The 24,841-nt window shown below is 45.0% G+C and overlaps 2 protein-coding genes across 3 annotated transcripts; one reads left to right on the forward strand and one right to left on the reverse strand.

Annotated features, from left to right (window-relative positions):
- Nucleotides 1–13,184: 13,184 nt before the first annotated feature.
- LOC123096660 (probable serine/threonine-protein kinase PBL25) lies at nt 13,185–14,758 on the forward strand. Its single transcript, XM_044518420.1, has one exon. It carries the CDS (start codon nt 13,319–13,321, stop codon nt 14,519–14,521), a length of 1,203 nt encoding a protein of 400 aa, XP_044374355.1. The 5' UTR covers nt 13,185–13,318; the 3' UTR covers nt 14,522–14,758.
- Nucleotides 14,759–14,898: 140 nt separating this feature from the next.
- Nucleotides 14,899–23,848, reverse strand: LOC123096659 (E3 SUMO-protein ligase SIZ2). 2 transcript variants are annotated; one of them, XM_044518419.1, is made up of 16 exons: nt 23,594–23,848; nt 23,092–23,172; nt 22,494–22,542; nt 22,328–22,406; nt 22,075–22,234; nt 21,415–21,548; nt 20,969–21,037; nt 20,108–20,195; nt 18,609–18,684; nt 18,083–18,156; nt 17,837–17,944; nt 17,160–17,321; nt 16,746–16,850; nt 16,589–16,669; nt 16,365–16,497; nt 14,899–15,413 (listed from the first exon to the last, which is right to left on the reverse strand). In XM_044518419.1, the coding sequence occupies exons 1-16, from the start codon at nt 23,636–23,638 to the stop codon at nt 15,280–15,282; spliced, it is 1,578 nt and encodes a 525-aa protein (XP_044374354.1). In that variant the 5' UTR covers nt 23,639–23,848; the 3' UTR covers nt 14,899–15,279. The 2 variants fall into 2 exon arrangements, with proteins under 2 accessions (XP_044374354.1, XP_044374353.1); XM_044518418.1 differs by having other exon boundaries at nt 15,609–16,497.
- Nucleotides 23,849–24,841: the final 993 nt, after the last annotated feature.

Consider the following 24,841-nt stretch of genomic DNA (forward strand, 5'->3'; position numbering starts at 1 on the left):
CTGCGTGCATCCGCACGCCCGATCTCGCGTGCGCCCGCCCCTTGTCCCGTCGTTGCCCGTGGCCGCGGCCCCGGCTGGCCGCGCCCGTGTCCGACGCCCGGCGTCTGCCCTGGCGCCCGTGCCCGTTTGCCGCTGCCCAGCGCCCGATTGGCCCCTAGGGCCAATGACGAATGGGCCCCGCCACACTGGGCCAATGACATGTGGGCCTAGCCCCCCCCCCCCCCAAAAGGGAATTAAAATTAATTAAACAGATTAATTACTTAATTAACGAATTAATTAACTTAACTAATTTAGGTTAATTAACTTAACTTAATTAACCTGTCTAATTAACTAGCTCACTAAGTTAATTAGCTATCAGTCTATGATAGTGGGACCCCTCTGTCAGTTTGACTGGTCAACAGGTCAAAGTTGACTGCTGACATCACTCTGACCTCATGCTGACATCATTATTCATTTCTGTCGAATTTAATAATTAATAATAATTTCAAAATATTGTTAAAACTTTAATAATTCATAGAAAAATAACTGTAACTCGGATGAAAAAGTTTTATACATGAAAGTTGCTCCGAACGACGAGACGAATCCGAATACGCCCTCCGTTCGTCCGCCACATACTCCTAGCATAGCGAGCATGCAACTTTCCCCCTCCGTTTCATTTGTCCGAAAATGCATAACTCCGGGAAAACTTTCCGGATGTTATCCCCCTTCGCCGGCAACGTGTAGCACCGCGTTAGAACACGTCTAGCTCTGCGTATTGTCATGTTATACACTTGTTTGCTAAGTATTTACTGTTTCTTCCCCCTCTTCTCTCCGGTAGACCCCGAGACCGTTGCCGATGCCACTATGATCGACTACGTCAACGACGACCCCTTCTTCTCTTTCAGCGGAGCTTCCAGGCAAGCCCCCCCTTTGATCATCCCGATATCGCCCATTCCATTCTCTCATGCTTGCATTAGATTTTGCTACTGTAATTGATTGCTCCTATTCTGATGCATAGCCTGCTTTTGTAACCTGCTCATTGTACCTTACCTGCTTATCCTAAACTGCTTAGTATAGGTTGGTTAGTGATCCATCAGTGACCTCCACCTTGTCCTTGTTGCCCCTGCTTCATCATCGACGACTCGATCAACGTGATCGACGACCGTAGCCTGACACCTCACATCACATCACGCCCCTTTAGTTGCTTGACTCTACAGAGCTACTATCGAGTGTCGAGGGTGATCCCTCATAACGCACTCCTAATGATAATTCTGTAGTGTAGCTATTCGGTGTGGTCATCGAGGGTGGTTCCTCTTTCACCATTCCCGATACGGCTCTGTCGTGCAACACCTCAAGTGTGAACCTCGAGTGTGGTCCCTCTTACGTTCACCTTGATGATTACATTGAGTGGAATCAACCGGGGTTGGTTCCTCGGGTTTGCCCCTTGATGTCTGGACACACGGTTACCTTGACTTTACTTGAGACATTGGTGAAAGCCGGGCGGGCCCGGAGAGCACCCGTGTGATGTAATGGTGGCGGCTGGCTGTTTAGTGGTATCACCCAGGAGGGGGTGATAGCTCCGGACTTGTCCCGACAGCCGTCACTACTTTAATTGTTAATGCACTAACAGGTTTGTATATTTGTTCTGAATTGGCCTTTGGACTTTACGCACTAACCACCACGCGAGAATAGTTATGGGCCTCGACGTCGTGGTATCAGCCGAAGCTTTGTCAGATGTCCAGTTCAGCATTGTGGCACGGTCAGATCGTGCCATCCACTACACGGGTGGTGCTGGTATCCACCTTGCACACAACGACCTGGAGTGCAACGGGCGATGGGCCCAGACCCCGGAGTGCTTAGGATGTTGACCGGCGGGGACCTCTCTACTGAGCCTAGGTAGGGCTACGACGTGTTGATCTTCCGAGGCCGGCCATTGACCCCAGAAAGGTGTGTCCGGCCAGAGTGATCGAGCGTGTTGGAAAACGTGGTGCACCCCTGTAGGGAAGACATATATTCGAATACCGTGTCCACGGTAATGGACGTTCAGACTTGTATCCTGATCTTATACAACTAGAAATGGATACTTGATATGTGATGGATATGTGGCTCCGAGATTGCTTTCTCGCAGGGAGTCGAGGAAGGATCTCTGGGCGTTAATGCTACAACATGTTTGTTAAATATAAACTGCTATTCTTTACTCTTCTACATGCTGCAAGATGCTTGGAGCTGCTTGAAGATGCTAGTCTTCGATAGGCTAGGCCTTCCCCTCTATTCTAGCATTCTGCAGTTCAGTCCACAGATACAGCCCTTCCATTTGATACCAATGCATATTAGTATAGATCTGATGCTTGCGAGTACTTTGGATGAGTACTCACGGTTGCTTTGCTACCCTTTTTCCCCTTCTTCTTTTCGGTTGATGCAACCAGATGGTGGATCCCTGGAGCCAGATGCCACCGTTGACGGATACTACTACATGGAGGTCGCTGAAGACGAGGAGTAGTTCGGAGGTCCCAGGCAGGAGGCCTTGCCTCTTCGATCGTTGTTGCTTTTGTGTTTGCCTTCTTAAGGCAGCTTTGTTTAACTTGATGTCTGTACTCAGATATTCTTGCTTCCGCTGACGCTTGTGAATCGAGCTTGTATTCAAGCCCTCGAGGCCCCTGGCTTGTAATATGAAGCTTGTATTATTTTAATTTGTGTCTAGAGTTGTGTTGTGATATCTTCCCGTGAGTCCCTAATCTTGATCGTACACAATTGCGTGTATGATTAGTGTACGGTCGAATCGGGGGCGTCACAAGGATGTATCAGAGCCGACTGCCTGTAGGAACCCCCTTTCGAACTCCTTGGCCGAAGTTGAGTCTAGTATTTGATAAACTGATTTACTAACATGGCTGTGAGGCTTACGGGCCCACGTCGCCAATTGGGTGGTATTAGGATCTTTTACTCCTCGACCTTTACTCTGGGATTCTGATCTCTCTTCTACTCGGGTTAAATGATTTTACTAAATCTAACATTAGGATCTCGTGATCACATCCACCCGGAGATTTGTATTACTCTTTTCTCGAATTGGGAGCCAAGTTCTGCTTCACAATATTCACTGACCGCAGGATCCTCTTGTCGAGGGCACCCTGCGTCGTCACTTGCTAATCCCTCGCTCCACAGGTTTTCCCTGACGTTGATGTAGCTTCGCTATGTCCCGTTGTTGTATCCCTCCATCGCGTGCACACGTGCCACCTAGTATGTCTGGGATGTGTCTCTTGTCCGAACTCATTCGAACATCGTGTAACTGGCTCTATATATGTATCAGTATGTCTTTAATGACTACTGCCTTGTACATACCGCGCCTTTGCTCGTTGTTCAAATTACATCATGAATAACTCCATACACTTGCTCCACCCCTTAGTAAACTACGCCTTGTTGCATTACAAGCAGGATGGTTAGACCCACTGGTCGTGACCGCCCGAATTCATGGCCGGAATGATACAACCATTTGATGTTGAATCCACGGTTCATGGTAGGAGTCATGTCTCAGTTCCCTCGTCCCAATATGAATCAGCAACCAACCCCAGTATCACTGCAATACTTTGCACGTCTCAACCCTGTCATCTACCGCAACCCATCTAAGCCCTCTTGATGTTGATGATTGGCTCCTTGACATCACTTTCGAGTTGGAGTCTGCTGATGTAGCCCCTGCAAACTATGTCACTTCGCGGCTTATTACCCGAAATGTCCCCTTGCTCAATGGTGGGACAACCATAGGCGTTCCTTACCTATTGGAACCGCCATCACTTGGCCGAAATTCCAAGCTGCATTCCGCGGGCCAATGTCGAACCACCATGGTTAGTCACCACGCCCCCGTTGAAATTGAATGGTGGTAAACACACACCGCTTCTATCATTAGCGCCAGTAAAACCGCCCATCTACTACGTCCTTCTAATGAAGATTGTAAGCTACCATGCTCATCTTGTTCGTAATGTCGAAGCACGGATTTATTTCTTGAAAGTGTTAAATGCTTCTCCTCTTGTAAGAATTGAAAACGCTCCAGTCGTTTATAAATTCCCAGATGTCTTCTAGAAGAACTACCCACTCCATAACCTTGAACTTGCTGTAGTTAAATTTGCACTAAAGTTGTGGCGACATTTCCTTCTTGGTACTCGTTGCGAGATCTTCATCCGATCATTAAAGTCTGAAGTATCTGTTTACTCAGCTAGATCTGGATCTCCGTCGGCAGCGATATATGTAAACAATATTAGACTATCACTACGGTATTTTCTTATACACCTGGCAAGGCTAATCTTGGTCGATGCCCTGAGTCGCAAATCTTATTGCAACCACCACATGGCTTATAAAGCTCAACCCCCTGCAAGATGGTCTCACTTACAGAGAGCATCCGATCCGCGTTCTCGTTTAAGTTGAACGTCTCACCCGTCTGAGGGCTATCAAATTCTTAAGTTCATTGGTCAAATCATTCCGAAGATGAAGCCACTTGGGAACTCGAGGATCATCTTCGCGATGAATACCCTGCCTTTGTTTCCTTATACCTCCTAAATCTCGGGACGAGATTTCTTGTAGTGGAGGAGAATTGTGACACCCGGATAATTAAGCTACAGTAATCCCATGTTAATGGTGCCGGTCATCGCAATTACTGTTGCTAATCTTACTTTGGTTCAAACACGAATCAAATTCAACTTCCAAAACAAGTCAAATTCTTATTCCTCCAAACGGCAAAACAAATATGTTCGCTCGGTTACAAAAATTCACTAACTAATTGTCTTGAAGGAACCAATATTATTTGACATAGTAAATTACCCCTAACCTATTTACAGTGTCCAAAACAGCATTTTTAATCCATTTGCATTTATGCAAAAATCAAATGAATTCTAATATTCCTCAAACCATTTTATAACAGTGTCAAATATTGCATGGTATTTATTGGGCCAAGTCTCATATTCAATAAAAGTCAATTATAGTGGGAAATAATACAGAAAGAAATAAAGCAAAACAGAAAAGTTGTAGAAGGAAAAAAACAGTAAAAGAGAGAAGCCCCTTCCCCCACTGGACCGTGGCCCAGCTGGACCACCAGACCACCTGGCCGGCCCACCTCTCCCTCTCCCTTATCCCCCACGCACCCAAAATATCTGGACAGATCGCCCCACTCCCCCCACGACTCTCTCTCTCCCGATCCGATCTAGATCTAGATCGGGTCGTTCCCCCTCCCCCCCCCCCCCGCTGCGTAACCGACTCCACCGTCGCTCAGGGCCCCCCTTGCCAGAGCCTCCCGACCCCGCCGCCTCTCCCCGGCGCCCGTCGTCGGCGCAGCCCGTCACCGCCGGACCGCCCCGTCCCCGCCTCTCCCTCGCGGTACTCCCTCCCTGAGCTGGACATCGTCGCCGTCGCGCGCCGTCGCCCTGCTACTCCGGCCCTCCCCCGAGCGCGCCTTTGCACCTCTACAGGGCTGGTGAGCCCCCTTCGTCCAACTCCCCTCCTGAAACCCCCTTGCGCGTGTGCGCTCCGGCCCACGTCCTCGCGCTCACCGCGGCCGTTCCGATGCCCGGCGCCCGACCACCGCGCCCCACAGCTGCGCCCGGCCACCCTCGCCTCGCGCCCTCCCGTGCGCTCCCGCGATGCCGCACGCGCTCACACGCGACCCCGTCCGCCGTGGCCTCGCCCCGCTGATGCTTCTGCTGCCGCTGCCGTGCCGGCGCCTTCCCGCTCGCCAGCCGCGCCCCTGCGTGCGTCTGCACGCCCGATCTCGCGTGCGCCCGCCCCTTGTCCCGTCGTTGCCCGTGGCCGCGGCCCCGGCTGGCCGCGCCCGTGTCCGACGCCCGGCGTCTGCCCTGGCGCCCGTTTGCCGCTGCCCAGTGCCCGATTGGCCCCTAGGGCCAATGACGAATGGGCCCCGCCACACTAGCCCAATGACATGTGGGCCTAGCCCCCCCAAAAGGGAATTAAATTAATTAAACAGATTAATTGCTTAATTAACGAATTAATTAACTTAACTAATTTAGGTTAATTAACTTAACTTAATTAACCTGTCTAATTAACTAGCTCACTAAGTTGATTAGCTATCAGTCTATGACAGTGGGACCCCTCTGTCAGTTTGACTGGTCAACAGGTCAAAGTTGACTGCTGACATCACTCTGACCTCATGCTGACATCATTATTCATTTCCCTCGAATTTAATAATTAATAATAATTTCATAATATTGTTAAAACTTTAATAATTCATAGAAAAATAACCGTAACTCGGATGAAAAAGTTTTATATATGAAAGTTGCTCAAAACGACAAGACGAATCCGAATAAGCCCTCCGTTCGTCCGCCACATACTCCTAGCATAGTGAGCATGCAACTTTCCCCCTCCGTTTCATCTGTGCGAAAATGCATAACTCCGGGAAAACTTTCCGGATGTTATCCCCCTTCGCCGGTAACGTGTAGCACCGCGTTAGAACACGTCTAGCTCTGCGTATTGTCATGTTATACACTTGTTTGCTAAGTATTTACTGTTTCTTCCCCCTCTTCTCTCCGGTAGACCCCGAGACCGTTGCTGATGCCACTGTGATCGACTACGTCGACGACGACCCCTTCTTCTCTTTCAGCGGAGCTTCCAGGCAAGCCCCCCCTTTGATCATCCCGATATCGCCCATTCCATTCTCTCATGCTTGCATTAGATTTTGCTACTGTAATTGATTGCTCCTATTCTGATGCATAGCCTGCTTTTGTAACTTGCTCATTGTACCTTATGTGCTTATCCTAAACTGCTTAGTATAGGTTGGTTAGTGATCCATCAATGACCTCCACCTTGTCCTTGTTGCCCCTGCTTCATCATCGACGACTCGATCAACGTGATCGACGACCGTAGCCTGACACCTCACATCACATCACGCCCCTTTAGTTGCTCGACTCTGCAGAGCTACTATCGAGTGTCGAGGGTGATCCCTCATAACGCACTCCTGATGATAATTCTGTAGTGTAGCTATTCGGTGTGGTCATCGAGGGTGGTTCCTCTTTCACCATTCCCGATACGCCTCTGTCGTGCAACATCTCAAGTGTGAACCTCGAGTGTGGTCCCTCTTACGTTCACCTTGATGATTAAATTGAGTGGAATCCACCGGGGGTGATTCCTCGGGTTTTCCTCTTGATGTCTGGACACACGGTTACCTTGACTTTACTTGAGACATTGGTGAAAGCCGGGCGGGCCCGGAGAGCACCCGTGCGATGTGACAGTGGCGGCTGGCTGTTTAGCGGTATCACCCAGGAGGGGGTGATAGCTCCGGACTTGTCCCGACAGCCGTCACTACTTTAATTGTTAATGCACTAACAAGTTTGGGTATTTGTTCTGAATTGGCCTTTGGCCTTTACGCACTAACCACCACGCGAGAATAGTTATGGGCCTCGACGTCGTGGTATCAGCTGAAGCTTTGTCAGATGTCCAGTTCAGCATTGTGGCACGGTCGGATCGTGCCATCCACTACACGGGTGGTGCTGGTATCCACCCTGCACACAATGACCCGGAGTGCAACGGGCGATGGGCCCAGACCCCGGAGTGCTTAGGATGTAGACTGGCGGGGACCTCTCTGCTGAGCCAGGTAGGGCTACGACGTGTTGATCTTCCGAGGCCGGGCATTGACCCCAGAAAGGTGTGTCCGGCCAAAGTGATCGAGCGTGTTGGAAAACATGGTGCACCCCTGCAGGGAAGACATATATTCGAATACCGTGTCCACGGTAATGGACGTTCAGACTTGTATCCTGATCTTATACAACTAGAAATGGATACTTGATATGTGATTGATATGTGGCTCCGAGATTGCTTTCTCGCAGGGAGTCGAGGAAGGATCTCTGGGCGTCAATGCTACAACATGTTTGTTAAATATAAACGGCTATTCTTTACTCTTCTAAATGCTGCAAGATGCTTGGAGCTGCTTGAAGATGCTAGTCTTCGATAGGCTAGGCCTTCCCCTCTATTCTGGCATTCTGCAGTTCAGCCCACAGATACAGCCCTTCCATTTGATACCAATGCATACTTAGTATAGATCTGATGCTTGCGAGTACTTTGGATGAGTACTCACGGTTGCTTTGCTACCCTTTTTCCCCTTCTTCTTTTCGGTTGATGCAACCAGATGGTGGATCCCTGGAGCCAGATGCCACCGTTGACGGATACTACTACATGGAGGTCGCTGAAGACGAGGAGTAGTTCGGAGGTCCCAGGCAGGAGGCCTTGCCTCTTCGATCGTTGTTGCTTTTGTGTTTGCCTTCTTAAGGCAGCTTTGTTTAACTTGATGTCTGTACTCAGATATTGTTGCTTCCGCTGACGCTTGTGAATCGAGCTTGTATTCAAGCCCTCGAGGCCCCTGGCTTGTAATATGAAGCTTGTATTATTTTAATTTGTGTCTAGAGTTGTGTTGTGATATCTTCCTGTGAGTCCCTGATCTTGATCGTACACTATTGCGTGTATGATTAGTGTACGGTCGAATCGGGGGCGTCACATCCCTAGTATGCCTCTACTAGACTAGCTCGTTGATCAAAGATGGTTAAGGTTTCCTAACCATGGACATGTGTTGTCATTTGATAATGGAATCACATCATTAGGAGAATGATGTGATGGACAAGACCCATCCGTTAGCTTAGCATAATGATCGTTCAGTTTTATTGCTATCGCTTTCTTATGTCAAATACATATTCCTTCGACTATGATATTATTCAGCTCCTGAATACCAAAGGAATGCCTTGTGTTCTATCAAACGTCACAACGTAACTGGGTGATCATAAGTATGCTCTACAGGTATCTCCGAAGGTGTTTATTCAGTTGGCATAGATCGAGATTAGGATTTGTCACTCCGAGTATCGGAGAGGTATCTCTGGGCCCTCTCGGTAATGACTAAGGAGTTAGTTATGAGGTGATGTATTGCAGAATGAGTAAAGAGACTTGACGGTAATGAGATTGAACTAGGTATAGAGATACCGACGATCGAATCTCGGGCAAGTAACATACCGATGGACAAAGGGAATTACGTATGTTGTCATAACGATTCGACCGATAAAGATCTTCGTAGAATATGTAGGAGCCAATATGGGCATCCAGGTTCCGCTATTGGTTATTGACCGGAGAGGTGTCTCGGTCATGTCTACATAGTTCTCGAACCCATAGGGTCCGCACGCTGAACGTTCATTGACGATATAGTGTTATATGATTTATATGTTTTGGTGACCGAATGTTGTTCGGAGTCCCGGATGAGATCACGGACATGACAAGGAGTATCGAAATGATCGAGAGGTAAAGATTGATATATATATATGGCGATGGTATTCAGACACCGGAAGTGTTTCGGAGGGTACCGGGTACTTATCGAGTCACCGAAAGGAGTTTTGGGCATCCCCGGCAAAGTTATGGGCCTTATGGGCCAAGTGAGAGAACACACCAGCCCACAAGGGGCTGGTGCGCCCTCTATAGGGGTCGACCCTATGGGGAGGGAAAGTAAAGGGAGGAGGAAAGGAAAGTGTGGAGTTGGACTCCCCCTTCCTTCCCTCCCCCCCTCTTTCCTTTCCCCCTTGTCCATATAAGGAAAGGGGGCGCAAGTGGGAAGGAGCCCTAGGGCCGGTGGCCAGCCCCTAGGGGCGCGCCCTGGCTGCCTCCCTCTCCCCTCCCACCTCTATATACATGGGGAGGGGCGCCACACAAGAATAGACAATTGTCTTAGCCGTGTGCGGTGCTCCCCTCCATAGTTTACACCCCTGGTCATATTTTCGTAGTGCTTAGGCGAAGCCCTGCGGAGATCACTTCACCATTACCGTCACCACGCCGTCGTGCTGTCGGAAGTCATCCACTACCTCGTCGTCTTGCTGGATCAAGAAGGGTGGACGTCACCGAGCTGAACGTGTGCTGAACACGGAGGTGTCGTACATTCGGTACTCGATCGGTTAGATCACGAAGAAAGTTTGATTGCATCAACCGCGTTGTGAAACGCTTCCCCTTACGGTCTACGAGGGTATGTGGACATACTCTCCCCCTCGTTGGTATGCATTTCCATGGATTGATCATTGCGTGTGCGTAGAATATATATTTTTCCATGCAGCATTCCCCAACATGCGGACCTACATATATATTTTTATTATTTTGGGCCTAGATATAAGTTTTGTTTCTTTTGGTGTTTTTACTAGCAAGATACCAGTGGATTGCACGGAACATCAAGATGTATTTTTTTTACAAAACACTTATTGTGATTGACCCATGCGGGAGTAATCACATGTGTAAAAACTAATGATATCTCGAGAAAGAGGAGAGGAGGAGTGGGGCGTGGTGGTGACTGGTGGTCGGACTGAGCGGAGGCATGTGGATGGACGGCGCCGGCAGCAGCCACCATGCCAGATTGTTCCGGAGGCTCTCTTTTTTAATTGCTCAACAATGAGGTTGTGGGTGAGGAGGATGAACAAAGGAAGGCCTTATTTGCAAATGTGGAGAGAGGTGCGGGTATCTTTTTGCAAAATTGCCATAGTTTGCTTTCTGTCCGTCAGATATAGATCGGATGGTCTATATTATAAAATGGCACACACGCCATCATCATCAACTCGGTTTTTTTTATAAAAGTAGGGATACAATCATGAATGGCATGAATAATGATGAATAGATCGTGTTTGCTATTACTCAGGCACCTGAAATTTTCTGTCCCATCCATTGATTCATTTTCTCCCTGTACAGGAACTAATCAGTTAATTGTGTGTGTCCGGAACGCCGCAGCCTCAATCCACGATCATCTCTCATGTGAATTGTGTAGTGCGTTCGTGTTAAGTTGCCATTGTCTGTTCACTGTGTGCGATGTCAGTGTGTGTGCGCGCTTTTTGTATGTGTGTGTACGTGACATCGCGTGTGTGTTTGTCGTGCGCAATGATAAAGTGTTTTTTAGGAAATATCAATGCCCCAAATTCATTCTATCTTAAAATAATTCTGTTTTGTTTTTGTTTTTTTATGTCATTGTTCATGGATGCTTCAATTATTTAGTCGTAGGCTTTTCTCCTATATTTGTGCATGCCGCGATGCATTTGATGTTGCAATGTAACACTGCTTAATTTTCTGTTAGCAACTAAAATGAAATTCATTTTCGTAATTGACCTACCTAAATTAATAAAAAAATGTCTTTTTTCGCCCATGTGTAGTCGAATTTTTTGGCCGTTGGGTTTTTTCTCCATATATGCCCAAGTGATAACATATTAGTGATTGGGGCCATCATTATTGGCCGCTTGAGAGGAAGCTATGCGCCCGTTTCTTCGTCTTAAAAGAAGAAGAAAAGAAGAAGAAAACCTCACCTCAATCTCAAAAAATAATTTAATAAAAATTCTTGCATCGCGTGGTCCCATCCATCTAAAAAAATCATAGGAAAACTTTTCTCAAAAAAAAGGAAAAAAATCCCACTTCATCTTCCAAAATTAGTCTCTAGTAAAAATCAAAAACTTTCTCACTGCAGCCAACAAGCATGCGCCACTTGGCATAGCTGGTTGGCCGGCCTTCTCGTGCGCCTTAATGGGTTTAATTGATATCGTAACTACGTGATACAGTTTCTAAAAAAAATGTGACACTAATTGATTTTTTTTTGCTAGAAAACTAAAATGGTTGTTTTTCTTGTTTTGATCTATTTTGAATCATCATCATTATTATTATTATATTTGCACTAGTTTACCCTTGTTCTTGCATAATAATATTATAATTATGAGTTTTGCTTATTTTTGTGCAAGTTTTTAATACATTTTGAATTCACTTTATAAGAAAAAAGTTTGACAAGAACTCTTTATGATTGTCCATGTTAGGCATATTTGCATAATACTCCTTCCTTTTCTTTTTACTACCCATATTCGTTTTATCTTAAGTCAACTTTTTAAAATATATCAACCTTATAGAAAAGGATATTGACATTCACAATACCAAGTTTTTCTTCCATTTTCTTTCTTCTTTAGAATAATACCAATGCACCTAATTCATTCTTCCTTCGATTTTTTTGTTGTTTTTGCTTTTATGTTCTACTCCCTCCGTCCCAAAGTAAGTGCCCCAACCTTAGTACAACTTTATACTAAAGTTATAATAAGGTTGAGACACTTATTTTGGGACGGAGGGAGTATTTGTTAATTTTTAGTATCTTTTTAATTTTTACTAGCAACATATTTTCTTTAAGCAGGTCATTGTGTTGATCTTAATTCCACACCTCAAAGCCCGTGGTGTAAGAATATTGTATAAGTCTAATGTGACCAATGTATTTTTTGTGATTTTATTTAAAAAATTAACGTAATGGTTGTTGAAATAAAAGAGTATAATAGATGTTTTAGTTCACACTTTTATGTGCAAGTTTACACTTGTTCTTGCACTAGTTTACACTTGTTCTTTCACAATACTGAAATGTGCAAGTTTTGCATATTTTGTGTGCAAGTTTTTAATATATTTTGAATCCTCTCTATATGAAAAGTCTTTATGATTGTCCATCTTAGGCATATTTGCATAATACCACTTTCTTTTTCTTTTTACTACCCATATTATTTTTGTCTTAAGTAAAAAAATCAAGCTTATAAAAAAGAATACTTACATTCACAATGCCAAGTTTCTATTTCATGTTCTTTCTTCTTTAGGGTAATACCAATGCCCACAATTCATTTTACCTTAGAATGTTTTTTATTTTAGTATTTTTTGTGTTTAAGTTTAAGCTTATTTTTTTATTACAACGAATTTTATTTAACCAGGCCGTTTTGTTGATCTTAATTCCACACCTTATAGCCCGTAGTGTAAGAATATTGTGGAAATTCGATATGACCAATGTAATTTATTGTGTGGTTCTAATTTTAAAAATAGCATAATAGTTGCTAAAATAAAAAACCAGAATCAATGTTTTAATTCCCTCTTTTCTCCTCTCATTAATTTGTATAAGTATAGTGTATGCATGCGCAAGCAAATATACTTGTTAAGAAAAGTTTTACATTCACATGCATAGTGTGTGCGCATGCACAAATGACAGATTTTAGCAAGCTGATTGGATAATATATATTTTCAGGCACGTGACACATAGGTGATCCCTGAATAGATTAGAAGTTTTCCCCACAAAAAAAAGAGAGAGAAAAGGAAAAGAAAAGCAGGAATAGCTCGAATTTACAAGTAAGAAACGAACAGCGGGGCGCTTGCCATGAATAGGCAGTATGCATTCAAAACCGCGGTCACCATGGACGGCCAGCCGGCCACCCCTCGAAATTAAAGGCTGTGCATTTCGCATGCTTCCCCCGAGCCAAATCGCCCTGCCTGCATTGCTTCCTGATCACCCATTCCTACTCCCGGCCGGGCTCCCGGCCGGCCGGCCGGCAAGCACTACAAGATGTTGAGCTGGCTCCGTTGTTTCCCGCACGACGGCACCGTCATGGACGAGGAGAGGAAGCCCAGGCCCGGGAGGAGCGCCACTTTCAGGAAGAAGCATAGCCCCGATGCCGCGCCGTCTCGGAAACGGTTCGTCCGGTCGGGCACCTCGCTCACCGCGTCCTCGTCGGCACGAGCCAGCTTCGGCCGCCACTCCGTCGACGTCCCCAACTACAACCACAGCATCGTCTCGGCGCGCTCCTTCACCTTCCCTGAGCTCGCCGCCGCCACGGACAGCTTCAGCCATGCCAACCTCATCGGCGAGGGCGGCTTCGGCCGCGTCTACAGAGGCCTCATCGGCTCGTCGGCGGTGGCCGTCAAGCAGCTCGACCGCACGGGGTTCCAGGGCGACCACGAGTTCCTCGTGGAGGTGCTGGTGCTGAGCAGCCTCCTGACCCACCCCAACCTCGTCGGCCTCCTGGGCTACTGCGCCGACGGCAACCAGCGGCTCCTCGTCTACCAACTCATGCCGCTCGGCTCCCTCGAAAATCACCTCTTCCTCCCCCGAGTCCCAGCGGACGGCGAAGAGAAGCCACCACCGCCGGTTCTGCCGTGGCGGACCAGGATGAGGATCGCGCACGACGCCGCCCAGGGCCTGGAGTTCCTCCACGAGACTGCCAACCCGCCGGTGATCTACCGCGACCTCAAGTCCTCCAACATCCTCCTCGACGAGGGATACAACGCCAAGCTCTCCGACTTCGGCCTCGCCAAGCTGGCCACACCGATCACCCGCAACGGCAAGGGCGGTGACGCGGAGGAGGAGAAGGACGGTTCGTCGAGGGTGATGGGCACGTACGGTTACTGCGCGCCGGAGTACGTGAGGAAGGGGCACCTGACGGTGAAGTCGGACGTGTACAGCTTCGGCGTGGTGCTGCTGGAGCTCATCACCGGCAGGCGGGTCATCGACGAGAGCAGGCCCTCTGGGGAGCAGAACCTCGTGGCCTGGGCGGCGCCCATGTTCAGCGAGCAGAGGAGGATGCACGAGCTGGTGGATCCGCTCCTGGTAGAAGGGCCGAGCGGCAGGGAGCTGAAGCAGGCGGTGGCGGTGGCGGCTATGTGCTTGCAGGAGGAGGACACCGTAAGGCCCATCATGTCGGACGTCGTCATGGCGCTCAGCTTCGCCGCCGACGACTTACCCTCGGCTCCCAGATACACGTCACTTTAGCATATTACTATATCTGGTGGCATTGGCTAACATTGTGTGGTTTTTATCCGGTGGCATTGGCTAACATTGTGGGGTTTGCGTCTTACAAAATGAAATAATAAAACAGGGGATTCGGCTCAGATTTCAAGTCGCAAACCTTGCAAAATACCACCGCTAAATACCATGAATTTCCTACATACTCCCTCCGGTCCGAAATATAAGATCATTTAGAGATTTCAATATATACTACATACAGAGCAAAATAAGTGAATATACGCTCTAAAATATGTGTAGTCCGTATTGAAATCTCTAAAAGGGCTTATATTTAGAAACGGAGGGAGTACATACATACAGAAAATAAAATATCGAAGCATGGCATATTAGTTCTTACCACAGGCTGAACAAAAGGAAACTCTTTAAAGACGGGAGACTACATGTACAGCAACAGACCCTCAGTTCCTGCTAGCTAGCTAGCTATGCTACAGACTTTTGCCTACAGGCAGGCACAATGGAGGAGCTTTGCACCCTTCCCTAAATTCTACTGCCTCCAAAGTGATCACCATGAATCATTAAAGGAAAATGGTAGAAAAAGAAAAAAGAACTGCTTCCTATATAGATAGGTACCACTGCGTTCATTTTCATCCTTCTTGGAAAGACAGACATGGAGGGACAGTCAGTCCTGGATCACAAACAAAACCAGAGGAACCATTCCACCAAGCGGACAGCATACATCTCACACCTCCGCGCCGACCAACCAATAGCACGGGGGCCTATGGACGCTAATCAGAATCTGACTCGACAGCTAGTACGGATTTTGGTCGAACTGACCGTGGCTGCCCAGACAGTGAGGAAGTGCCACCAGATCTATCCCCAGCAAAGTCGTCGTCGTCATTGCCACTCATGAGAACTGAAGCTGCACATGAGGAATCAAATGTTAGACCTTTCGGTGAAAATGCAGAGGCACGATTATATGGGCCACTGCTCACAGTCTTCACAAAGTATAAAGAAGCAAAATGCTTCCAGATTCATTTGTAAAAGACTTCAAATGGATGGAGCAAAATCACAATAAACTGCAGAATTAAGTAGCAGAGGGTGACTTCTATCATACCATCTAAAGATGTTATTTCATTCGCAGGGTTCTTCCTTTTCCGAGAAGTATTTTTGGCATTATTTAAACTTCCATCATTCCCATATTCTGGTTGGTTTGCTGCTGGTGCTAACACGCCCAAATTAACCGTAGAAACTGGCTCATGCAGAGATAGATTGGTGGCAGGGTAGTTTTGCACTTCACCCAGATTATCTGTTCCTTGTATTCCTGGATCATCTTGGGTAGTCGAAGGATACTCCCAAAATGACAACCCCAGATCATCAAAGTTTTCATTAAGGAAAAATGAAGTTTCATCTGGGCCTCCTGAAGTGTCAAGTGGATTGGGCGGTGGAAACTCATATCCGGTGTCATTTGCTGCGCCACAATTCACTGCACTAGGAGACAACACCGTAGTATTTTCATCATCTGAATCGCTCAGAACTATTGGAACATGTTCATCCCCAGGAGAAGAATTCAGATCATATACACTGCTCGTAGGGTGATCAGATTGTCCCGGTTCTGAATTATAACTTCCACCTTTAGCATCCTCATGATTAGTGTTGCTTGTATGGGTGACACATTTCCCATTTTCAAAGTCTCTACTCTGATCATTATAAGAAGTTGGTTTCAAATTAACATCCCCTTTCTTGCTAATTTCCCATTTGCCATTGTTGTTTCTCCTAATTCCCAGTTTGAGACGAGAACCCTTATTTTCGGGCAACGGTTCTTCTTTAATCTCTTGCTTTACAACACCCATGTTGGGTTTCGGTCCTGTACCTGTGGACATACAGAGAGTGCCATCTGGTAAATGCCACTGCATAAGATCCTTCAGTTCAGCTCCACCCTTAGCTCTCCAGGAACCATCCGGCTTGACATCGATTTCTGATATATCATCTCCACAGCTTTTGATCTAAATCACCAAAACGCAACAAAATCAGCATAAGATGCATAATGGAGTAACAGAGATGAAAACATGTACTTCATTAACAATATGGACTCACTAGCGAAGTGATGCGATTGAAATAAGGATCAATAATTAGATTCTCCAGAGAATAGTTCTTCAGGCAAATTGGGCATTGCCACTGCAGACAACGAATACTAGTTTGATTAGAAAAAGAAAAGGTAAAAGCAACAACGATGCGAGGCAAGTAATCAAACCTTCCGTGAACGTTGATTCAGTTCCACAAAAGCTTCTAAATCAAAACAACCCATGTGGACACAGGGTTTGAACCTACCAGCTACCTTAATCCTTGAACCAGTCATCTGTCAACATAAATTAGCTTTTACATGAACGTGCTTTTCACAACATACTATAAACCAAACAATACGATGCTGCTAACATGGGATTGGATAAAAGCATCTAGGTTAGAAATGTCATAAACAAAGTGATTCTAGGAAGATTGCACCGAGCCTTGAGTGTCATGGTACACAGAATAATGTACGATGGCAAATGCTAAATATTCAATATTCCAATGTACATGAGGTCAGGTGCAACAGACATGTCAGGGAAAGAGCAGGATTGGCAATATCATTATGGATCTAAACATTCTCATTGATGGCCAGAGTGCTTACAGGGCATCGGAGATTTACAGAGACTGAATCAGCAACGACCTCAATATCACTATCACTGTCTGCATTATCTGCCTCAGTCCCCCCACCGACACAGCGACGCACACGAGAAAGGGCATCATCAAACTTCTCACCATCCTGTTCCTTTGGTACCAAATTTAGGACCTGCCCATTATCAAAATTTTAAAAGAGGAATTAAAAGAATAAAGCAGGGTTCCAAATCTCAGGCACTTGATGGTTCCTAGGTAGCAGCTTGCTTACGGTAACTGCTGAAAGAACCATTCTGGCATTTTCCTGGAGCTTGTATAGAGATTACTTTTAACAGCACAGTTCACTTATAACCAAGAAATACTGGCCAGGAACCATCTGGGATTTGGAACCCTTCTATAACGTGCATTATTAGTATTATGACATCTTTCATGAACCTAAAATAGCTACCCTCTTCGAGGCCTTATCACTAAGCAATAAGCACTAAAGATTAAAAACAAGAAAAACCAAAACATTTACAGCGTTGATGGAAAAGGGAGTGCAAAACGTGCCTATGAAAAAAAAAGATATCTAAAGTGTTTCCTGATCCAAATACCCTCTTTTGCCAAATATGTATTTCTGAAGAATATCGTGGTCAACAATGGAAATGTGAAATTGCCTTTCATTTGACACAGTATACCATAAGCAATTACCTCTTCCAGAGATCTCCTCTTGGCAATTCTGACACCCAAACAGAAGGCACGAGAGTCACTTCTAGATAGAACAATCTTATTGGGACCTTCTTTCAAAAACTGTGTTAACTGGGAGCAAAAAATTGAGTAGGATCAACAAACATCCATGCAGAAAATGTATCATGTAACTAATCAACAAACTGTGGCAAATCATTGTTAAGGTATAAAGTTAAAGAATAGCATGCTCCATTTCAACAAGATACTTACCATAAGACCATCATCTCTACCATTGGCCCCTAACGGCTGTGTAGCTTGCCTGCTGACAACCCGAACAGGAATACCTGAGAAAACAAATAATTTCCAAAACGAATAGTTCAGATCTAGATGAATGAACCCACAATTCAATGAGGAAAAACAGTTTTTAGCTGCCACAGAATGTTCCATGTAACCATGCTGGAAAAGACTCGGATCACACCTATATCTACAAGGCTGGAATGATGCAGAACTCAAAGTATTAAATTCCTAAATTGACAACATAGTGGCATGCATAAGTGCATTAAGCCATAGATGCATGCAGGCCTGCATGCAAATAAGACTCACAATAAGGCAAGGGGATGCAGCATAAAATGAGCGAATAGCATCAGTGCATGAGGGCGATCAAATTGAATACAAAAATAAGATGAAACTGAAATTTGACTGATCCCAAAAACAACAAATTGACTGACTGAATAAATAATTTCCTAAGACCCTGTCAGATAGTATTTCAGTACAAATGGTAAGCCAATGGAAATACCATTAATTTGCATGTCAGAATGTAAAGGCCAGTGCATCCTGAAAGGAACTTTGTCATCGAGAAGGATACACCAAACCTGCAAGAAATAAATGGTGCAAAGCAAACCAAGGTCAAAAATGGATACACATAGTCCAATATTCTCTACGATGGCGCAAGATATTAGAAATTGAGCACTGTCACCATGTATTAACTCATAAGTCCCAAACATATCCTTGTTATTGATATTTGATCTTGAGGTAATTGTGCTCCTGGTACAAGAACATGGCAGGTACTTCCATACAAAATCTACATCGGAGCTACAATAACTTGGCCTGGACGTGCACTTGAGGTACAAATCGCTCCTGTGCTGACACATGGACACCAGCGGGGCAAAGTGCATGCGCTGAGCTGCTTGGATTCTTTGCAAAATGGCCCCTGCAAGTCTGAAAGTTTGACCGTAGCCCCCTGGGCACCATAGACATCTAATTTAGGACAGTAAAACTGACCTAGTCCCAGTCATCTCACGCGCTTAGCGTTTCTGGCCGTCCATTTTACTGACTTGGGCGTTCCTGGCCATTAGATCTGCCATCTAAGGAGCTGATGCTCCAGGAGAAAAAACGAAGCTCTCTGGTTAACTGGGCCACTTCTGCCAGCCCATTTATCTAACCGAGCATGTTCCAAGAGAAAAAAACTGTTCGCTCAATCGATGGGCAGTCGATACAACCATCAACATATTACGCATCTCGCGCGATGCCGCTACACATGGCTGATCTTGATCGCCTCCACCCGTCGGAGTCCGACAAAAACGGTAGCACTGCTGCTTGACGACCCTGCGACCGAGCTCCCTCCATCGATCGAGCGAACAGTTTCTTCTCCTGGACCATGCTCGGTTAGATAAATGGGCTGGCAGAAGTGGCACAGTTAACCAGAGTGCTTTGTTTTCTCCTGGAGCAGCAACCCCTTAGACAGCACATCTAATGGTCAGAAACGCCCAAATCAGGAAAATGGACCGCCAGAAACGCTAAGCGCATGAGATGGCTGAGATTAGGTCAGTTTTACTGTCCTAAATTAGATGTCTACGCCTCTACGGTGCCCAGGGGACCTCGACCAAAATTTCAGACTCGCAGGGGCCATTTTGCAAAGAATCTGAGCAGCCCAGCGCATGCACTTTGCCCCGCTGGCGTCCATGTGTCAGCACAGGAGCGATTTGTACCTCAAGTGCACGTCCAGGCCAAGTTATTGTACCTCCACTGTAGGTTTTGCAAGTTTTTGTACGAAACTGGGCCCACCAGCCAAGTTCTTGTACCAGGAGCACAATTACCTCTTTGATCTTTTTAGCAATGTACTAACTCCGTCTCAAAATATAAGACATTTTTTTAGGCTAAACCAGCCTACAAAAACGTCTTATATTTTGAGACAGAGGTAGTATCTAATAATATATGATCATACAAATGGCTATTTAAAGAAAATCATGAACAAACCTAATAGTTCAAGGAAATGAAGAGGGAAACGAAATTAACCTGAATGTCATATTCAGCTTTCTGTAGCATTTCCCTATTAGCTCTTGATAACGGAAAGGTTTTCTCGATATACTGTACAGTATATGACCTGAACATAAGCATGAATCACAAACAAAAACTATGCAAATCACAGAAGTATCATGGTTCAGTTAACTTGTACAGTGACATAAAACAATTTGTGGTCATCTAGTTACTCAAATCTCATGGTACCAACATGTTCATCAGATGTACAACCACCGTATAATGTTTACTTCTTATGGACAACGAAGGAATAATCATGATCAGAACCATCTGAGGTTGTAAAGCAAGAAAAAAGACACGGAGCCCACTTCTCATCCATAATTAATGTGATCGAGTACCTGGGTTCTAAGTATTGAGGTAAGATCGCTCAAGCAATAATATCACCACAGCAGACAAAACACAAAGTAATTACTAGCAGATAATGTCTGACACATGGTGAACAAAAATCCCTAACAGGATATACTGAATGGTTTCTAGACCTTGCTTTGGCACCCTGATAAACATATTATGAATGATGAGGCATGGTATAATCACTTCTTTGCACTCAAACTTTACCGGACTCATTTGAGATCGCTCTACAAAAAAGGAGATGCCAGCGGAGTTACAACAGTAATTAAGAACAATATTTTTTTTCTTATTAGACATTTTGCAACATGGTACAGTTGAAGAGATTCTGGAAGATATTCCGCGGCACATAAAACAGAATGATGAAGGAAAATACTTGCTCCCCCGCAAGGCCAATCAACAGGGCAACGTGGCTCCTGGTCATTGACGGGTAAAGGGAGGTAGAGGAGGTGAAAATCAAAAATGTACTTTGGAGACAAATAATGCATGACTTACCCATCTGCCATTATGTTGGAAGGAGCTACTGACACTGGAAGTAATGGGTGGTTAATAGTGACCCAGAAACTGCAAATTGCAGAAGGAAAATATGTCAGAACAATCGGCCATTTAGTATTAAGACTTCTAAGCTACAAAATGCAGAAAAGGCAGTCATTCAGAGCGGGGGGAAAGAGAGGACATAAAAGAGATGCAGGAAAATCAGTTCTAAGTTGCACAGTAATGAGAGTTTCATACATGATTACAATTAATGCTACAGGACGACCCAGATAATCTAATTCAACTAATAGAATGCATGAACACTATCCAATACAAATAAACTGAAACATCACATGATTAATAGCACTGGCACATCAGCAAAAATTAAAACTAATTAAACAAGTAAATAGTGAGCATGCATGGTTCAGCAAGGGTTTGCTATTAAACTGAAGGTTAGAACAACTTACGGGTCTGCCCTGCTGACTCGGCACATCTCACAATAGAAACTGGAAGGTAGTTCTTGAGGAGCAGTATCTGCAGTCTTCTCAGGTATGATGACACAATCAATATGTTGCCATACACTGCATCGTGGATGATCACACTGAAAAGGACCAAACAAAACATGAAGGAAAATAGAAGCAGTAAAACCTGTCAAGAACAAAATTACAGAACGCTACAGATCTCTAAATTATGGAATAATGAAACACAATGTTACAATTCATAAAATGCTGATGCTACGTGTAGATGCAATCTTCTTTTACAAAACAGAGAGTAATCGGTGGCAATTAGCTCCTTTGAAGTTTCACGATACATAAAGGTCACTGCTTTGAAGTTCCAGAATATGCAAAATGCCAAAGCTAACTGCTTTGATAATTCAACAAACAATTCTTAAAATTAACAGGATTAATGAACAAATTTTAAAGATCTTATTGAACTAGTTGGAGGTGATGAATAACAGAACCTAGCAGTCATATAATCATACTTGTCATGGGAACTGTACCTGAATCACGGACCCAGTGGCCTAACAGGATTAATGAACAAATTTTAAAGATCTTATTGAACTAGTTGGAGGTGATGAATAACAGAACCTAGCAGTCATATAATCATACTTGTCATGGGAACTGTACCTGAATCATGGACCCAGTGGCCATGGAATTACCACAGGGGCAACGGACCTTGATATCCAGCTGAGCAGAATCATCTGGGTTTTTCATAGGCATTACACTGTACCCCAGCTCGTTCTGGTTTCCAGAGGCTGAAACAGCATTTGCAGGCTCGCGCATTTTTCTAGAAATAGTAAGCACAAATCAAGAGAGACTTGTAAGGCTCAATCCAGATAATAGAAACACAACATAATGATATGAAGAAATGTAACCTCACCTAAAAGTGTCCTCGACTATTTTCACTACCGTTTCTTTTCCAACCATCAGTCTGTTTGGCAAGCCATCAATTTTGGAGGCTACAAGAACAAAATGGAAGTGATACCTTAGGACCTCCTGGCAGAAACACTAGTCTAACAATATCACTGAGAAAAATTGTGATGTACCTTGATCCTGTTGATCGGATAATATTGCAACGATTTTATCCACTAGTTCCTGTAAAGCAAAACACCAAAACGAAGTTGTTCAGGAGTAAATAAATATTCTACTCCCTCTGTTCACAAATATAAGCTGTTTTGGATAATTCAACATGGACTACATAATGAGTGAGCAAACACACTAAAACGTGTCTATATACATCTGATTCAGAAAAAAGTTAGAACAACATATATTTGTGAACGGAGGAAGTAACATATAAGACTACAAGAAGCATGGAAATTAATCAGTTCCAGAAAAAAATTATTCCATGAAAATCCAATCTATTCCGTGCTTCCGAACAATAAAGAGAACCTAGAAGCATATAACCAATGGATAATACTCCCTCCGTTTCTAAATATAAGTCTTTTTAGAGATTCCAATAAGGGACTAAATACGGAGCAAAATGAGTGGATCTACACTCTAAAATATTCCGTATGTAGTTTGTATTGAAATCTCTAAAAAGACTTATATTTAGAAACGGAGGGAGTATAAAGTAAATCAATACCTAGAATTTCCTTGTGTAAAAAGCGTAGATATACCCAAAAAAAGAAGAAGCTGTGAACAAACCTGCTTCTTTCCATGCTTTGAAAGTCCAATCTTATACAGGACATCCTTTAGCTCTTTTAACCGGAAGTGCTTCAGCTTGTCCTGCAAAAAAAAAAAACATTTATTCGATAAGCCAGATGATAGTCATTCTCATCCCTCTGCTTTGTAAGATAAGCATCTTGCCAACATCAGACCGGATATTCATACTACACTGTCCCCATTAATTCTGCAATAAAGGGTAATGCAAACACGGACAAGTTCTACCAGGTGATCTGTTGCGAGGGGGCAAAAGGGGGGCGCATTTTGGCTATTGATATGACCAATCGAGAGTGCTTTTTGTCTCTAGCCGGATAAACAGGGGATTAAACAGCGGGATTACAAATCTAATCAAATGACCGCAGAAATTATAGGCCATCAGAGGGGATCATCGGAGAGGGCTTTAGAACCCATCGTCAACAGATTGAGCGCGCAGACGCATATACGTAAGAGGAAGGGAAGGGCACGGACGGTCGCCGTGTCATACCTTGCAGGCGGCGAGCACTGGATCGCCGCCGGGCGCCGACGCCATGGCGGCGGTTTTCCCTGGATTTCGATGGGCGGGCGGCCGAGAAAGGAGGAAGGAGGAACGGCAGCGGTTTGGATGGGGCGACGGAAGGGGGTCGGGAGGTGGGAGAAGGTACCGGAATGATCGCCGCCGCACGAGGTCACGGGAGAGGGGAAGTGTTGGTGTGCGGCGGCGGGCCGGCGGGCGTTACTTGCTGCTGCGCTGCACTTTTTTTTGGTGGTGGGCCGAGGTAGGGGTCGGATCTGCAAGCGACACGTGTACCCTGCAAGGGCTAGCTCGAATCTCAAAGCGCTCTCCCCCACCACCGTATGCTCTCTGTTCCTGTCCTTCGGTATGCATTTCCTCCTGAACACAAGGCGGATAGATTTTCTGGCACTGGTATCTTTCTTTGTTCCTGCTCTCTTCAGAAGCGTACTACTCCTACATTTAAGGAGTATAGTGCCTATTTAAATTTAAGACATGCTTAATATCCTGTCGAATTTGTCATGTATGACATTTTTATTTTTTAATTAATGTTTGGTTACGAGCGTAGACTTTCCACTAGACGATTTAGAGCATCTTTGACCCTGTAGGTATATCCGACAAAACTTAGAGCTGTTAGAGCTATTGGAGAGCGAGAGAAGCATATTGCCTTATCTCTGACAGGAACGCCTTCGTGATAATAAATATAGGAGATCACATCAAGTATTACAAGTGTGGGATAGATTAAAAGTCATTCTAGAGGATTCCACAATCTAATTTAGAGTTAACGATGGTCGATGGATCCCTCGTCTGCCTGAATCGGTTACATGATACAGAATATGATACGAGCATCTCTAGTTGAACCAACAAGAAATTCTTATATCTAAAAAGGGTATTTTTCTTCATCTAACTTAAAGTTGTCTAATTCATTCACATAATACATTGAAGTCCTGGAAAATTACCATGACGAAGAGAAAACACCCCCTCATTTTTAAATATTGGGCACAAAACTATCTCAAACTATTCCATTTTTGGCAGGAGGAGACTTCCATTTCCACCGTCGACGGTGACCACGATTCACCGCCTTACGCGCTTACCTTCGGCTCAACCGAACTCCTCACCACCCTCTCTGAGAGGTTGCCTCTTTCGTAACCTCCCCAAGAGCACACGTCATTGTCATCGTTCTCTCCCACTGTCGAGCCACTCCCCAGACCACCTCCGGCACAGATGCATTTCTCGACCGCC

The sequence above is a fragment of the Triticum aestivum genome, chromosome 4D (assembly GCF_018294505.1).
Source record: "Triticum aestivum cultivar Chinese Spring chromosome 4D, IWGSC CS RefSeq v2.1, whole genome shotgun sequence".
NCBI lineage: Eukaryota > Viridiplantae > Streptophyta > Magnoliopsida > Poales > Poaceae > Triticum > Triticum aestivum.